Source organism: Harpia harpyja, chromosome 7 (genome assembly GCF_026419915.1).
Source record: "Harpia harpyja isolate bHarHar1 chromosome 7, bHarHar1 primary haplotype, whole genome shotgun sequence".
Taxonomy (NCBI): Eukaryota; Metazoa; Chordata; class Aves; order Accipitriformes; family Accipitridae; genus Harpia; species Harpia harpyja.
In genome coordinates, this window is record NC_068946.1 from 36588333 (window position 1) to 36606753 (window position 18421).

Sequence of the window (18421 nt, forward strand, 5' to 3'; positions counted from 1 at the left end):
AAGATGTTTGCAAAAAGAAGGAATTTCTAAGACTGAAGGTAATACATAGTTAGGAGTAGGGGAATAAAAGTATTCTCATATGTGGACATAAAGCATCTGACCACAATCATGAATGGAAGAAGGAATTTTACTTTACAGGGATACCTGAGCTTCTTCCTGTTGCTTTTTCAGTTGTTCCAGCATTTGCTGAAATTCTGCTTCTTTCTGCTCTGCTTCTTCCATGGTTGCTTGATTCTGTTCTTCATAGGCCATGGCAACCACAGCCAGGATCAAGTTAATCAGGTAGAAAGAACCCAGGAAAATGACCAAAACAAAAAATATCATGTATGTTTTCCCAGCAGCACGCAGTGTCTGGAGAAAAAGAGATAATACACATTTTTAGCAGATTTTAAATACTGTTGCGTAATATCGTAGCATCTGTGTTATAATCTAGAAATACATTATAAGATTGCTTTGATTTAGCACAAGATTATTTAGTTACTTTTTCCATATACAAATAGTATTATATCCTGGCTACATGTGAAAAAATCCAAGCTTTGTGTCTACTATGGTCAAGGTAAATAAGATTCTGTAGCTTGAATACTTCAGAACTTCTACCAATGAGAATCTGTAGTAGCAGTTGCTGCCCCCACTATATGTCTATATTATAGCCTTTCAATCTAACAGTAGCGGGGCCACTAACCAGCATCTTACCTTCTTGTCTCATCAGTCCCAAACTACAATGCCACAAAGACAGTACAGTATATAAAACATCATGCTGTACAACACCACTGTCCTTCAGGTTAAGGATATGTGTAGTTCAGGGACAAGATGTAACCTTTTCAAAGACAACATGTTTGTACTAGACTGCAAATCAATTAAACTAGCATCTATTTACAGCATGTTTGGGTAAGAAGCTTTAACAACTTAAGTTCATTTACTCATTTGTGAAAAGAAACAATAATGCTTAACCACCTTCATAAAAGAGCAGCTATTTCTTATTATGTATTTGAGTAGTACATGGGAACCTAAACCATGAACAAGGGCCCTATTGTTTTAGACAGATTACATATATGAAATAAAAGATGATTTCTGTCCCAAAGGCCTTAGGGACGTGTGAATGAAAATAACTATGCAAGTACTATGTAGTAATGGTATTGGTGATGGTGCTGTTTATTTTAATAAGTCCTCACCAGCTGGTAAAGATTCTCCCAAAAGTCCTGAGTCATCAATCGAAACAGTGACAAGAATGCCCAACTGAATGTATCAAAACTTGTGTAGCCATAGTTGGGGTTTCTACCAGCTTTCACACATATATATCCTTCTGGACATTGACTACAAAAGAAGAGGAAATGCTATTTTTAGCAACTACTCTAAATTACGATATGCTATAGTAAATCACAAAATTGTTCAGGAGTACCAGTTGCTAATGAAATTATGAACAAGTATAATTTTATTCTACATACCTAAGATAAAAATATATATCTTATTGGTTTTTCAATTTTTAACTCCATTTCCTAATGATATTTCAATGCTTTATTAATATAACTAAAAGTAATCTACCCTTCCCCACAATTTGTCATATCAACACATCTCCACCAGGACAAGAGAAGAGTGTCAACTAGCATGGCTGATGATAAACAGTTGTCAGCAAGCTGGCAGCAACATTTATGCACATAGCATTCATGTGGTTACCTTTACAAAAATAGCCTAAGATGCTGACGAAAGTGCCCGTGTAAACTCAAATCACATAGATGGTTATATTTAGGTATAGCTTCAACTGCAAAACATTGGTAATTTGCAACTCTACGGTACGGTTGATACTAAAGTTGACCACCTGAGCTATTCTAAGTAGCTAATTATTTTTTCTTGATGCATAATGAAAAATGATGACCATTTTCTTACCCAGCATCTGAGCTATTGCCACACAGCAGAGCATCATTTTGTCCTTCCAAGAAGTAGAAATGATCTGTTTTTAAAAAAAAACATAAATTGAAAGGGTGATGAGAAAGACATCATTTATACCTAATGGAAATTGAGCAATGATATAGACTTTTACATTTTAAAGAAATGAGCAGAGCTAACAAACAGTTTAACTGCAGTATATAATGATTAGGAATGAAAAAAGCATGGAAAATATGGTTTTGACAGGAAAATTACTTTCTATAGAGTCTTGAAGTTGGCCTTTCTTTAGAAAATAGAAAGGTAGTTGCACAGCTAATTCTCAGTAACCTACCCAAATGGTATGTCAGCAAATGAGTGAACAAATACATGGAAAACAAGACAAAGGATGAGGGCGATTCCCTGCCTTTGTTCATGCATTTTGATATATAACATTTAGTGTTATTAATTTATAATTATTCATTACATACTGTTTTATCCAAATACTATTTGAAAAAGTACTGAAATTTTTGCGGCATGAAAACACAGCACAATGTGCACAAGAAATTGCTAACTGGATCTTGACTTGAGCAGCTGAGGGAGAAACCAAGCTTTTATTGTACATTACAAAAAATTACTACACAAAATTCTGTAGCAGAGGAATGTACTTGAAGTATCTATAGGTATTTTGTTAATAGGCTAACTATTAAAATGAGGTAAAATATAATTTAAAGAGATGAAAGTCTTAAAAGCTCCCAGCACATTCTTTTCCTTTGAGGCAGAAAGGGAAAACCAATTTGCCATCAATTCCTAGTTTGGGATTCTTGTGGTAAAATGGGAATCTCTAGTGGAGATTTTTGGGTCAGGTGGCATATTAAGCTAAAGTTGCCAAAATTAGGTATGTTCTGGCTGTTCCCAGGAAGCAGATGGTTCCTTGAGATTCACTGCCAGCTGGCATGGACTAGCTTAGCTGGCATGAACTAACTGAGGGCGAATGCTAAAGAGACAAGCAGGGAATTGCAACCAGTTCCTATTGACTGCTTCTACTCTGTCACCACCAGTATATGATAGAGGCAGCATAAAATCTGTTTATTTTAGAGAGAGGGATTATGTGCGTAATTTATGCATCTGCAATCTATTGTCAGATATCAGATAAGAAAACAGTGGATTTTCAGACATTCCGGTGCTCACATAGTCATGCCCTGTGAGAGATTTAAGCCCTACTTAAAAATTTTAAAAGTTTAAAGATGCAGACAGGCTCCAAGCTGAATTTTCAAACTTGCTAAGCAGAGTATCCAGTTAAACCATCCAGTCAGCTCAACTCTCAGCCCACTATTTTGGAAAACATTTAAATAATAAATTTTTCAATACAAAGATGATAACGATAAAGTAATAAAAATAGTCGATATGACTTTATAAAAAACATGCCATATATAAAACTCTTCCTGTCTCCTGGCAACTTAATAACAGGATAGCAGTCATGGGTACAAGTCCTACATGATGCTTTTGTAAGCAAATAAAGGAGATATGTTCTGGCTGGAATCATCACAAAATACTAGAAAAAAAGATTCTCGGAGAACAGTCGCCAGTGGCCCAATGTCAATTCATAAGGGCATCTTTCTGAAGATCCTCCAGGGATCTGTGCTATACATGGTTTTCATAACAAGTTTCATTACTAACTCAAGACATGAAATAATAGAAAAAATGCATCAAGTATTCTGAAGACATCAAGCTAGGAGAGAAGATGATTGAAATTTAGAATGACCTTTACAAACTGACAAGCTGGTCCAAAAGCAATTGGATTTATTTCAATAGAGACAAGTGGAAAATGCTACAGTTGACAAGGCAAAATCACATACATAAATGCAAAATAGACAGGATCTGGCCACAGCCACTGCTGTACAAAAAGATGCAGTGACTGTCACAAACTGCAAGTTGACTGTGAATCAACAATACAGTGCTGATATAAAAATGATGTAATTTTGAGATGTAATAGGAATGTTGCATATATGGCACATGAGGTAATTACTTCAAATTTGTACCTTTATTAGAGAAGTAAGTACCAGATTTGAACATCTCATTAAAAAAAAAAAAACCAAACAAAAAACATAACCAAAAAAACCCCAAACAAAAAAGAACAAACAAAATCCCAGACTAATTGGAAGGAATCCAAAAAAGCAAAAAAATGTGAAAATAGGTATAGAAAATGCAAAATAGAAAATAGGATTGCTTGGTTTAGAAAAGATAAGAAACAAAGAAGATAACAGTTTTAAAATATCATAAAGACTAATATAAAGTAGTCTACGATTATCTTACTTCTAAGTCCACAGGAGAAGTAGTAATATATTCAGTCTGAGATTAGGAAAATTTAGGTCAGATATTTAGAAAAAACTTTCTATTTTTTATGTAGTACCAGAAGCAGCTAAAGGGGAATGGAATGGAATCTGTTCTTCAGATGTTTTTAAGAATAGGTTATCATCCAAAATCTTCTCCAAGATGACATTTCTATGATACTACAAGCATACTGAAATGCTAAGTACATTAAAAGATTATAAGGAAATGAGACTTAGATCCAAAAGCATTTAGCTGTTAAACTGAGGTTTCCTAACTTTCAGTGATACAGGCATCAGTTAAAACATTTATACAGACTTTATAAAAAACCCTAAGATTATTTAATTACAAAATTAAAACCCTAAATACACTAAAATAAATAGGAGGGACTAAATAGATAAATAGGAGAGACTGAAGCTATTTACCATTATGAAAGACAGAATAGCAATCTACTACAGATATGTTCAGAGTTGTTCTATCTGAACTTTAAAACAATTTTTGTTAACACAGTAGTGACATTAACTACCTAAACCGGTGAAAATACTGTATTACAAGGTACAAAGGAGACCAAAATGCTAATTTCTTGATCTTCCACAGATAAGCAACAAATTAAGATACATAAAATGGAATCTAGTTCTTATTTTGCTAGAATAAGAAGCATGGGATAAATCACCAGTAGGCACGTCTGTGCTGTGCAAGGGAGTGTGGTGCAGAGACATTCACCAAGTTCCAGAAGAAACAACACAGCTGCATTTACATGCTATGGCAGTATTCCTGAACTAACTGATGTTCAAATGTGGATTTATGATATTGGGCATTATCTTGCACTAATGTAGCTATACGATTTCAGATCCCATATTAGGACTGTCACACTATTTCAGGAGGCTTGAGGCTAGCACAGAAATTTCTGCTTTGTGCTGCAATGTGGATTTACTCTACAAGTCATAAGTAAAAAGTAAAAGGTAAAAAGATATTTTGGTACCCAGTACAATATTGTGAGTATGTTAAACTACATTATGACTGTTCTTTTATTTACTACACAAATTGAGTGCTTTTATGTCTCTTGGCCAGATTACACCATTTTAAGTGCAATGGAAAGATACTGATGCTTTTGTATCTGCTTAAAAAAATTCCAGAAAATCAATGCAGCAGATCATATAAGTAACTCTTACTTCTGTCTTCGATGTACTCATCCCAGTTAAATGTTGTCATTGTTGTATTAATAAATGTACCATTTTCACCTATAGAGCTATTAAAGTAGGAAATAACAGTAGTTTCAAAAGTAGAATTATCTGGAGGCCACTGCAGGCATTTATTCCTCAAGTTGCCCATGAACAGCTGCAGCCCTATTAGTGCAAATACACTCAGACAAAACACAGTCAGGATCATAACATCTGAGAGCTTCTTCACTGACTGAATTAGGGCTCCCACGATAGTCTTCAAGCCTGCAAAGAGAAAAGATCTTTATTATGATATTAACCAGATACTAAACACACAAAAAAATCATGTGATTTTTCCTGACAAGATAAAGATTTCATGCAAAATGACAACTAAATAAGTCTAATATTTGATACAATAATTTTCATGAAAAGCCTTATTACTTGTGAAGATGAATGAAAAGCTGTAAGTTTATGCTTATTTTATAGTGTACAGAAATAAAAAGTAGACAATACCAAACACATTGTTTATGCCAAAACAAGTGATTTTATTATTCATGCTATATCTCAACCCTACATAGAAAAGCATCGTTTGCTTTTGCTGATGCTTCTTGCCCAAACCTTTCTTATATGAACCTTTTAAAAAGTATTCTGCATTAGTAGACCCATTATAAAGACATTATAAGTGCATACTTGAATTATATCATAATAATCTTCTTGCAATATAAGAGGGGTGATGGTTTGGAGAAGAAAGACATCTTTAAAACAATACCCCATGCATGGCCCATGCTATCCTTTAGAGTTTAATTTTTTATACATGACTTAAAACTTAATTAAGTTGCTATATCAAGTGCCTGCAATAAATGATAAAATTTGCATCAGTATGAAAGCTTAACATTAACTTATATTTAAAACATGTAAAGGAAAGCTTGATGTCATAAGATGCAAATCACATAGGCTGTTTACTGCAAATATCTCATGCAAGAATTTGTTAAACTCAAAGGCTGATTTTTTTGAAAAGAAAATACAACTAATATAGGAGAAGCAAGAATCAATTTAAGTAAAACTGCATGTCTTGACTCCTGCTTTTTTATTTTGTTAACAATGTGTAGCAAACAAGGCTTATGCTTTAAAAACGTGAGTACAGCCTTTGTAGAACAAAAGTCAGCCTCAGTGTTTAACCTAGCTCTCACCTGGAATGACTGATATTGTTTTCAAAGCTCGGAGAACTCTGAATGTTCTCAACGCTGAGACATTGCCCAGGTCCACAAACTCTGTCACATATCTGTAATAGGGGAGTTCACACACAAACACAATGACAGCACACAAGTAACAGTTGGAGATACGAGGGGCCTAACACCTTACACCAACTACTTCTTACCTGGGATTACAGAAATAGTTTTCAAAGCTCTCAATACTCTGAAAGTTCGAAGAGCTGAAACATTGCCTAGGTTTACAAATTCTGTTACATACCTGTAGGATTAAATCACAGTTACTCAGAATTGAGGCAGATTTTATCGTATTTGCTTGGGTCTTTGATCAAGACCTCTTCACCGTTCACTGTATTTTGCCTGTGTTATACATATGCTTCTGACCATAAAATTAAATTTTTATCAAAATAAACCACAGTGACTTGATGTTTGAAACCTAATTTGGTCAGCTTATAGCAGGAAGTCAAAAGGATTCCTTTAATTCTGGTATGCAGAAAGGAGACAGGATATGAACAGTTCAGGCTGATGGCATTCACAATCCTAAAGGGCTGGCACACCATGCTGGCCTCTGCAGCACATGCTTAGTTAGAAATACTAAAATGTGTAAAAGAGGTAGAAGAAACATATTGAAACTGCAGGAAGTCCAGGCTCCAAATGTTCTGGCTGACAAAATATGAGGCAATTTTTAGTCACTAATTTCATGCTATCAGAAAGATTTTTTTATTAAAAAAAAAAAAAAGACTTACGCAAATGTAATGACAGTGAAATCTAGCCAATTCCATGGGTCTCGAAGAAATGTAAAATCTTCTAAACAGAAGCCCCTTGCAAGAATTTTAATAAGTGATTCAAAGGTATAAATTCCAGTGAATGTGTATCTGAGGAAAATATGCAAGACAGAGTTTACAGAAACACGTTATCTTTACACATTATGTTCTCTAGTTGCTTTATTCTCATTTCTTCTCTTTAAGCGGCATAAGAATTTAATGGAAGTTACAACCAACTTTAAACATCTGCAGAATTTATACCATAAGGAAGGAGGAATCAAATTATGATTAAAAGACTAAATGACAACTCATAGCTTAAGTTCAAATTCTATGTTCTATACCAATGAGACAGTTGCAAAATTGCTGGTTACTTCATTGGTGCACATTTATGTTCAATTTGAATCCATGTTATAACAAAACACACAGATGGATTATGTTAGGATTTCAGAAGTTGCTTCCAGACTAAAAACTTCTTTCTTCAGTGTTATTTTTATGCTGAAATGTTGCTTAGTACCATGAGCTGGCAATGTGCCAACTGTCATCAGTTCCCCATTGACTTTGTTACAGAGTAGGTGTATCCAGTACTCCACCCTCAGCAAGACAGGCATGGTACTGGAATGAAACAAATACTTTCAGATGCAAAATCCTGTGCAAGAACAACCAAAAGTATTTACAAATGCCAACAAAATATACCTACTCATTTTGACTAAAAAATGAGATTCAAATGTAAAAAGTAAAAATATTTAATTCTGGCATTCTGAGTCATTTCAATTTTCTATCTCCAAATGATGTCATCCTGAAATTTAGTTTCATTTATATCTTTAATGGAAAAGAATTCAAATTAAACTGCTGAAAAGGCTTGAACTGATTTTCAGTCTTGAGCCAAACTGAAACTAATTTTCCAATGTGAATTTTTTCAGTTCAATTACTAAAAAATTTCTTTCCTGCACAACTTTACTCAACAGATGAGAAGGACTTCTGTTGTATATCTAAATGGCACAATGTAATGACATGAATAAATATTCAAACTAGCTATCTTTACTCATAAATATTTACTATATGCTAGACATCCTGAATACATATATGTTCATATTGAATTCAAAATGAGAATGCCTCTACTGACTTTAATAGCTCTATGATTTCACTTTTGATTACTGAAGATTAAACAGGTACGTGTCATCCAAAGCAGTTAGGAATGAAGAAGAAGCAGAAGCCTAAAATGCTATTGCAAAAATGAAGCACCATGAAGAGCAGTGTTTCACGCTGTAGTCTACAGCCTTGGAACTATCACAAAATATGCACCAATTGTATATCGGCACCAAGTAGTTGACATCATATCGGACCTTTTCTCTTCCTATGGTAAGATTAGCCAACCACTTAAACACTTTTTTAATAGCTTATTTTTCATACAAGCTTTCCATTGTTAGATTGTCTTTGGTAAAGGAAAGCTGTGCTATGGTGAACACAGCCATCCATCACATGATCCCTTTATCTGTAACGGTTATTGCAACAGAGACGGAATGGTGTATTTCCCTGCATTCTACCACAGATGTAACATTGAATGCAGTGGAAAATATTTATAATCCACTTTTTTGCATGATCATAAGACTAGCTTCTCTTCTTACATTCCCCATCTAGTACTGCAAACAGAGGATGGATATTGAACAACATGGTAAAATATATGTATTTAATATTACACAGAAGAAGCTAGCATCAGAATACCTGTTGAAAGGATATGCCAATAAGGTAGCTGCTGCCAGTCCATGCCATCCTAATATAAAATAATTTACAGCAGTTTATTACAGATTACTGAATATTATTCAAAGAAAATCCATTTAACTTACTCTACATTCTTTGTCCAGTCTGGAGGGTTACTCATGGTCATAAATACACAGTTGGTCAAAATAGTGCACATTATAAGCATGCTGAATAATGTAGGTTAAGAGTTAAGGAATGTAAGCCAGAAAATCTCATAAAAAGAGTATCCAATAACATGCTGCTTTGGCAGATTTCCACTATTAGAAGCTATTTATCCCTCCACGGCTCTGTTAACACTCAGGGAAAAGCCCTGAATATGTTAAAGCTTCCACAGGCACTGCTTTATAGCTAAAAGAGAACAATCACATACTAAAATTTAGAAAATCTGAAAGATATAAAAAACCCCTCAACCCCTAATTTTAAGAAGGCCTTAGATGATTTTTTCTTTTCACATAAAAATGTGGAAGTTTGAAGTACTAGCTTCTAATTTAGTGGAATAACACAAAAAGCATTTGTTTTGGATGATCTAGACAAATCTGATCTACTTCGTGCATACAAAACAGTGAAAAATAAGTTTTCTTCAATTTTCTCTTTCACCATAGAATTTGGCATGTACCAAAATTTTTGCTTATCATTATAATACATATACTGAAAGCTAGTTATCACATAGTAGGAGAGAGCATAGGGAAATTTTAGGGAGAAAAGTACTTTATTACTGTTTGCTTTACGTATGGCTTTTGTAATATAAATGTTGGTGAAGGGGAAGGCACATGATATTCTCAAAAAAAGAAACCTAAAAGAATTCCAGAACAGGTCCAAGTCATAAATAATTTCATTGATTTTAACAGAACTGCTCTGGATCTACAACCTTTCACTCTCAGGACTCATTACTTTCTTTTTAGAAATGAAAATACAAACACCAAAATGAAAACCACACAGATGATGCACAAAATGTCCACATGATGGCACCATCATCTAAAACTAGAAAGAAGACAAAGCTCGACTTTGAGAAGCGCTTTAGCTTCTGTTAACTAAAATGCAGGTTCACACGATGCTCCTAAATAGAAATCTGAGTATAATGGGGTGGGAAGCACTGTGAGGTTCCCCTCATGAAGTTTTATTTGCATGTCTACATTAATGAAAAAAACTCCAAGCGACAGTAAATACCTCTGCTTTCTCAACTGTCAAACAACTGTGGCATTACATTCAACAATTCTTTGGGTTTTCTGCTCAGTAAATAAATTTCAAATCCTTTACTTAGAATCTACCTTCTCACTATGTAATTCATATATGAACGGAGCAGAAGAGAAAGGAAGGTATTTTAAAAAACATAAAAAATAACATGTTATACGAGTGTTTCACAAGCCTGTATTTTACACAGGCTTTCAAAATCTTTTTTAATGAAATGTCCTCTAAGAGTTGCAAATCCTCACTATTCTTTCATCAGTGGAGAAATAACTAGAATATACCTTCCCATAATTTTAAACAATGTTTTTTAACATTCTGACTTTGGTGACTGTAGCTCTTCACCACCATCTCAGTCCCATGATCTTCCATTATTCCATGTAATTGAATAATGCTCTATAACATGCTAAGGAGTGTCATATAATTGGCAAGTAATTATTTGTAGTGACACCTGTAGCAAGCAAATGCAAAACAGGCTATGTAGTGTCGTGATTGATTCTGAAGTCATTTGTAGGCTAGCCATTGATAACAACATCCAACAAATAACAACCATTGTAATTATCAGACTTCCATTATACCGAGATTGAAAAAAATCCTTTCAAGATTTATTCACCATGATCCCTATATGTGATTGCTACACACAAAACTACTTTCAGTGTGCTTATGTTAGGCTCTTGTAAAATGTAGGTGTGCAAATATTTGCATTTGTTCCTTAAGTAAGCAGACTTGCTGAAGTTAATGCCCTCATTGGTCATATCAGCATTTGGGATCAGGCCAGTGGGATACCTACTATAGTCAGCTATCAAAACACTGAAAAAGACAAAATAATAGTTAAGTCATTATGATCATTTGGCTTTGCAAACCTCCACCTGCAATGTGGAAAACTCACGACCTACTTGAAGACTGAAATTAAAACATCTACAGGATTACGAGTGCATAATGCAATAATGATCAAAAAATAAAATAGACAAGTAATATACATATAGGACCAAGAATTTACAACAAAACAAGAAACCTAAGCTGTTTTATCAACCTATCCTTCTGCAATTGTTATCTGAATCAGAAAATGAAAAGGAATAATGAAACCATATTTTCACTAAATATTCATGCAAGCACAAACCTGAGATCAAAGATTTGATTTTTAACACAAAGTGTCAGTGAAGAACTGGAAGTATTTTGAGCAATATATCTACAGTTTATGAAAAATGTGGAGGGGGGGAAAGATGAAAAAAAATGTGATGGTTATAGGAAAAATAAGAGGGAAGGGAAAAAATAGGTGGGGGAAGAAAAAAGACGCAGGAAGAAATTGTAATGGACGATGACTGGTTGTCTGGCTTCTGATATTACTATATTAAGATCCAGTAATGAACACAAATGTAAAAAGGGAATACAAAAAAGAACTGAAGACAGAAATAGTAGAGAGAAGAGGGACAAAGCACTATAGATCATATTGATCCTGGGACATGTGCCAGGGAATGATTTAAATACCAAGTAACATCTCAGTCACTAGAGTTTTAGACTAACCACTTGAAAAGGATATGAATGTACCAAAATCTTAATAGCTATTTTTCTAAGAGGATTGAAAGGAGTTAACATGTACAGGGCAGAGGTGGCACTGAATCGGAATATTGCCTTCCCTTTATTCAATACTATAAAGGTCTGGAAAAAGAAACACAGAATGAAAAATAGCATTTAAAAGATAACAAGTTACAAACAAGTTCAAACCCAGAACCATTTTAATTTCATCATTAATCATATTTGGTCAAACTCTTCTTCCATTTACACCTCCCCCAGAATCACAATCCCCTTGTCCAGTTCACATATAGTAGATGCCAGCCAAACAACTATAATCGCAAGAAAACATTTTAATAAGTTTATTTAGAAATCATAAGTAATCCTGATATTGCTAGTTAGAAAGCAAAGACAGGTACATAAGGTACAAATGTACATAATATTTGAAAAATTAGTATAATTTTTGTACCTTATAATATATACACTGAAGTACGTAACTTTAAAAAAAAGAGAGCCATTAAAACTTCAACATTCCCTGAATCAAATAACAAGCATTAATTATCACATCAAAGCACTAAGACAACAGTTCTACAGTGATCTAAATTTCAAGAGTGATCTTCATGAAAATAAGGAAATTGAGTGTTCAATAATCAGTTTTTCAATGTGACACTAATGTACTGAATAGTTTTTGCTGTACTCTGAGTAACATATTGCTTCTCTTTTCAACTATTTCTTGTGAGAGTTTCATACCTGCAATTCTATTTTTCTTACGTCATGCTTTACTTTTACCCAATACAGACTTCAATAATCCATGTATTTTCACTGCCTCTCCACAGTTTCAGCAATGTCATGCGTACTACCAACATTTAAAAAAAAGCATTTATAAATGTAATAGTTTTCTTAAAACCTGGGAAATGAAGAATAAAGCCTTTATTTAACATGCAGTCAGTTTTTAAATTATTCATATTTCCATGCATTTGGGGAAATTCCTATCTATTTCTATCATATCTTCTTTCTACACATGGGTGAAAGTTCATGGTCACTGAAGGATCTAGCTAGCATTGTGGCAGCCCTAAAAAGCCCAAAGGGAACATAAGCCATGCAAACCTGGAGCACAGCCAGTAGCCATGATCTGCCTCAGCTGGAATCAGAGGGCAGCATTTGTAAAGATTATGCTCTACTTTCTGAGCAGGTGCACCAAATACAGCAGCTGAAATCCTGAAAACAGAGTGTTTCCCTCTGCCTGAAATCATAAATTTCAGTGCTTCCAAACCAAACTTATTTGCGTTCCCAGATGCCCATTGATTCTCAAGTCATACTTTGGCCCTTTATTGTAGAGGAGAAAGGATTGTACTCTTTGCTACCATTGCTTTTCAACTCTGTTACTATTCTTCCTGGAGTTCAAGAAAATATGCCCTCAAATCAGAGTTTTTCATCTGTCTTCTGTTCCCTTTACTCTGACAAAACCTCTGATGAAACATCATTTGTGAGATGCTGACTCATCAAGACATATTAAAAAATCAAAATGGAGCCTGACCTAAACAAGGATGTTCAAAGATATGCAAAGAACACCAAGAAAAATAATAGGAGAAATTATGATTGCAATGCACGTATAGTTTGGAGTCTTACACCTCCTACTAGAAACCACTATGCTTTTGGAAAAGATCAAGACAACTGCTATGCATTTCTCAATCAGGAACAAGCAATTCAGCAGGATTTTACTTCACGTCCACACTTAATTGCAGAATTACTTTTCTAGTTTCCAAAGCATGATAAGAAGTGTGCTAACTTTAGGATTTCCAGCACTGAATTTAGATTTTTACTACCGCAGAACAGGGAAAGAAGGAAAAAAAGGGATCAGCACTTTGACCCAAATTCCATTTGCCTTACTTCCAGATTTCAACAGGGTAAATCACTTGAGTAAAGTGAGCAGAACACTATATTTAATTGAAAACGTTGTTTTCAAATTTAACTCACAATTCTCCATAGCATGAATTGAGTTTTAGAAATTCTGCAATGAAAATTTGAGGTACAGCTGATTTTTGTAAAGCTGCTCCATCTGTTTAGTTTATTACGGTATGCCTATATTGTTATTGTTTCAATATATTAGTGATGAGGCATACTCCTAATTCCTGCAGTAAATACCTGAATCTGTTTTTTTTTTAACTCAGTTCAAGTTTGACCCCTAACAATTCTTGGGGGTTTTCTTCCTTTTTCTTTGAAGTAAGTTTTTTTTTTCATGTTTGGGTTTTTTTTTTTTTAAATTCACTTGTTTTTATTCACTAGCTAATTTCCGCAGGAAGGAAAGGAAAGCACAAGAAAAAAATTATGAAAACAGAAAAATTAAAAAAAAAAAATCGGTAATTTCTTCTTTACTGGTAGAATAATGATGGTGCAATACATATGATGCCAAAATCTGTAGGACTGGAATTCTGGAGGAAACCCAAAGCCATCTGGTCAAAAGTCTAAAGTTCAGCATTTCTGTGCTTGGCCACAACAGTTGTTGTTGTTACTTTAAGCAAAAAGGAAATATATGGTTTTATTTTTTTTTAAACTAACATATCTATAAAATATTTTAAAAATTGCGTAACATTCTGTCAACACTCCAGCTGGAATTCCTACCTCCTCTTTATTTATGTCCCTCTTTTAAACACCTCTCTTTGATAACAATCATAGAACAATATAAATCTGGATATGAAAAAATTTTCACCCAGACTACCTATATAAGATATACGATGCCTCTGTAGAGTACAAAATGGAAGAGGATGATCTTCAGCATATCCTGAGAAATTACCTTTACATACTTCCCTATCCTTCCCAGCAACAAGAGAATGCATCCTAGGCTTTCCACGTGACAGTAAAGCAAGCTAGTGAGAAGGTGTCTAGCTACTTTTGAGGTGGGTTTCACAGTGAAGATCTGTTCCTTTCACATCTATAATACAGCAATTAATAAAATAATAATTCTAAAGATAACCCTTGTGCTACTTCTTCAATTCTCCTGTGTGTAAAACACTGAAAGTTCAAATTTTAGTAAAATGCCAGGTATATTAAAATAAACCTAAATGCATCTCTACCAACAGATGAGGTCCCACAAACTTTCATTACTAACTTCTGTTCTTACAATTGAGATTTCCACCAATGAAATCAGCTGCTGGGGGAATGTATTATACATAAAGACCGGGTCCAAAATACTGGAAATACTATGTCTGTGAGAGGGGTCCTTGTATTTTAATCTTCTTGAAGTCCGATAGAAATATACAACACACTCACTTTTTTATTGATATAATATGGGTCCAGGTCTTCCAAGGGCTCGGACACCATTCCTGGAGGTATGTCACCATAAATAAACGGCAGTGTCTTTCCTGCCTCCAAGTCGCTATTTGGCTTTGGGCCATCTTCATCATCATCATCTTTGCGTTCTTGTTTGGATTTTTTAGCTTTTTCTTCATTGACACGCTGCTCAATAGCTGCAAGTGATTCTCTTGTGAAATAGCGGAAGCTGTCAGGTCCTGGTGGTACCAGCACTGATTGTGCCATCTTTTCATCCTGCACCTCTTAATTACTGTTTAGCCTCTCTCATAAAAAAGTGCTAAAAATATAAAAAACACAGAAAAAATTTACAGCAACACATATAGCTACAAACAATGTAAAGGAATATACCTCCATAGAATATTCTGTGGGAAATCTTGTTAAATTCGGTAATTATCATCCAGAGGAGGCTGCTGTGAAAGGGATTTTTTCATTTGTTTTTATTTCAAGACAAACCATTTTCCTTTGCAGCTGGCCTCTTAGAGTTGTCTTGAAGGTATCAATTCTTAAAACATTTAGTTTAAAATTAACTTAGTGCTTGTGACAATAGATTGCCAATTCTATAGACTGTATTAAAAAATGTCACATACAATACAATAACATCTTCTTGCCTTTATCAAGGGTAATGCTATCCGTTCCAGTGAATAAAGTAGGAGATATTTTCCACCACATTCAGTGTGAGGAATCAACAGTTCTGAAGTGTTTCTTGTTTGGTGCTGAGGAGTGAGACTCCAGACAATTCACCTCCTTATTATCCTGAAAGCTGCACCTTGGACCAACCCTCCCTCTAGCTATAAGGACCAGAAATGACTCCTAGAATCCACTACTGCCATGTAAGGCCAGAGGGATCATTTGAAAGCAATGTGAGATGCTCCTTCTCTTTGGGTACAAATATGCTGCCTTTGCAGAGCTGCCAGCTCAGGAAACAAGATTCAGGCATAAGCACCTGTATTCAGATCCCCTGCCTGGCAACACACTGTGCACTGGAAGAATTGCTGAATTAAAGAAAAATGATCTTTAATCATTACATACTGCACTTAGATCTTTTACGTCTGATACCATATCAATTGGTTGGTTTTTTGTTTTTTTTTTTTTTTCACAATTTTCACTAACAAGACCAGAACCATCTCTTCTTAATGTCTCCAGACAGTTCAGTTAAAAAGAACAAGTGGAAAATATTCCCAATGCAAATAATTTGATCTGAAACCATAAATGGGATCTCTGCCATAGCCTTCAAGAATTTTTCTCAAGAGTCCTTCTCCTGAGTAAGCACATTAAAAATATAGCAAATGAAATAAAAAAGTAACAACTTCTGAGTAAGACAATATACCAATCAAATTAAAACAATACAATAGTTAGAATACAATCAGCATGATTCTATTTTACTGTCTCACTAAATACACATACTCCAGCACAGCTGCAACAAATTCATATTTTTGAAGCCTGCTAAATAAACTGCAACACGATGCTTTCTCCTCCTTTTCAACCATATGCACATAGCCATTTACACCTACACAGACATCCACACACATCCCAACTCCTGCAGGTCTCCCTGTGAGCATGCTCTTCCATTGCAGGCAAATGAACCTAGTGCATTCTGTCATGGACGGTCTGTAGCAAACTGCTGCTGGAAGCTGCACTGACTAGTAGCAGCAGAAGGGTTAATTAGGAAAATGAAAGTAGTCCTGCAGCAGAATCCTGTTAGATTTTATTGTTAATTGGGGGGGGGGGGGGGGGGAGGCATAATCCTGTTTTAATTCCGCAGGAAAAAATTAAAAATTCATTACCAGTGAAGAATCTTGCACTTATGTGGGTTTGGAATGGCACCAAGGAAGACTGCAGCTAAAATTCCATCATGTCTTTTCCTTTTTCTTTTTCTCTCTCTTTTTTTTTTTTTTTTTTTAAATTCTCCTTCTACAGACCACACCTAACTTCCTGCTGAAGGATCCTGGTTATTGAAGTAAAATCTGGCATTTCCTGTGCGAGCCTACTGAGTGCTATAACTCTTATTGCCACTAGATGGTACTGATATACATCCATAAATTCTCGTCAGAAATGGTAAAGCATTTTTGCATGCTCAAACACTTGCTTAAACTGAGACTCTGGGACTAAAATACATGATTTTATATAACCAACCAGGTCTCAGGATTCTCAAAAATTCTTCTGAATATATAGCAGCTACTGCTGATGAGACCATAGCTGTTAAAACTGTGAAGGTGACACAGAAAGAAAGTAGGAGGGATAGCAAAGTAAGAGAAATAGAAAAACGGAGGTTGCACAAGCAGTGTACAACCAAAGCAGTTGCTGAGACTGAATTATCGGCAGTCTGGATTATTTTAAACTATAGCTTGTATTAGTTTTCTAAAATAAATTTATACAATATATTTGATGTGTATTCTTTCTAGATCGGTGAAAGCCAGCAATGAGAGGGAAGGATGGCAGTTTTGAGTGTTCACTGCAGTGGTGAATTCCTGTACAGAAATCACCCACTGTAGCAGGGAGCAAGACTAGATGATCAGGAGCACTGCAAGACCCTCTAATGTGGCAAATCAATAAGACATCACCTTTGGACACCACTCCACCTAAATGCCATCCTATTTCTTTTCACTCTCCTGCTTTCTTTGTATTCTCTACGCTTACTGATTTTCATACTTTTTCTCCCACTGCACTAATAAAACTTTTTTAACCTCTGTCTTTCCCCACCATCAACCTTCTGCCCTTCCCTCCTCCTCTCACACATACCCAAATCTCTTTCAAACTTTCCAAGCAATACATTCCTGTATCTATAGATTCAGACCATCAGGCAGTCATTTACTTCTGTCCCTCTGCCATGTCCTTTCCTTCAACTGTGAAGAGGACTAAAGGAGCTGTGGAAGGTAATAAAAAACAAAGGGTGACTCTAAAGTGAGAAAGGTTGGAGAAAGAAAGAATACAGCAGCTGAAGAAACACCACAGTGGCTTTGGAAAAAAGACAATTAAGAGAAGGACAAATACTGATAATTTGGTTCTTTGGTAATTGTGAGAGAACGAACAGTTTGACTGGATCAAAATAGTGGTTTCAAAATTTTCAGCAACTAAGAAAAAATGTGTTGAATGAGAAATATAATTTAACCACATCAGAAGTATTGATTTGCTTTTGAATCATTTAAACATTATGCAATATTTTAAAATCACTTTAAAAGCCTTTTTAGAAAAGTCTTTTATTTGATAGGGTTTTCTAATTTCACAAATGATTCAATGAAATCAATAGAAATTTTCAAACAATTCCATGTAACCAATCTTTTTTTGTTAAAAAGCTTTGGATGAAAACTTCTGGCTGGCTCTAATTAGGACT

The 18421-nt window shown here is 34.8% G+C and overlaps 1 protein-coding gene across 5 annotated transcripts in view; it reads right to left on the reverse strand.

Annotated features, from left to right (window-relative positions):
- SCN2A (sodium voltage-gated channel alpha subunit 2) overlaps positions 1 to 18421 on the reverse strand; it is an 81499-nt gene that overhangs the window by 43471 nt on the left and 19607 nt on the right. For 2 of the 5 annotated variants that reach the window (XM_052792619.1, XM_052792617.1), the window contains exons 1-7: positions 9168 to 9276; positions 7306 to 7434; positions 6542 to 6633; positions 5364 to 5636; positions 1885 to 1948; positions 1173 to 1314; positions 145 to 351 (exon numbers count right to left, since the gene is read on the reverse strand). In XM_052792619.1, coding sequence (XP_052648579.1) covers positions 145 to 351; positions 1173 to 1314; positions 1885 to 1948; positions 5364 to 5636; positions 6542 to 6633; positions 7306 to 7434; positions 9168 to 9247 — 987 coding nt within the window. In that variant the 5' untranslated portion in view covers positions 9248 to 9276. Of the gene's footprint in view, positions 1 to 144; positions 352 to 1172; positions 1315 to 1884; positions 1949 to 5363; positions 5637 to 6541; positions 6634 to 6729; positions 6822 to 7305; positions 7435 to 9167; positions 9277 to 11806; positions 11926 to 15048; positions 15368 to 18421 lie in introns of those variants that run through there. The other 3 variants (XM_052792620.1, XM_052792618.1, XM_052792621.1) reach the window with 2 other exon arrangements.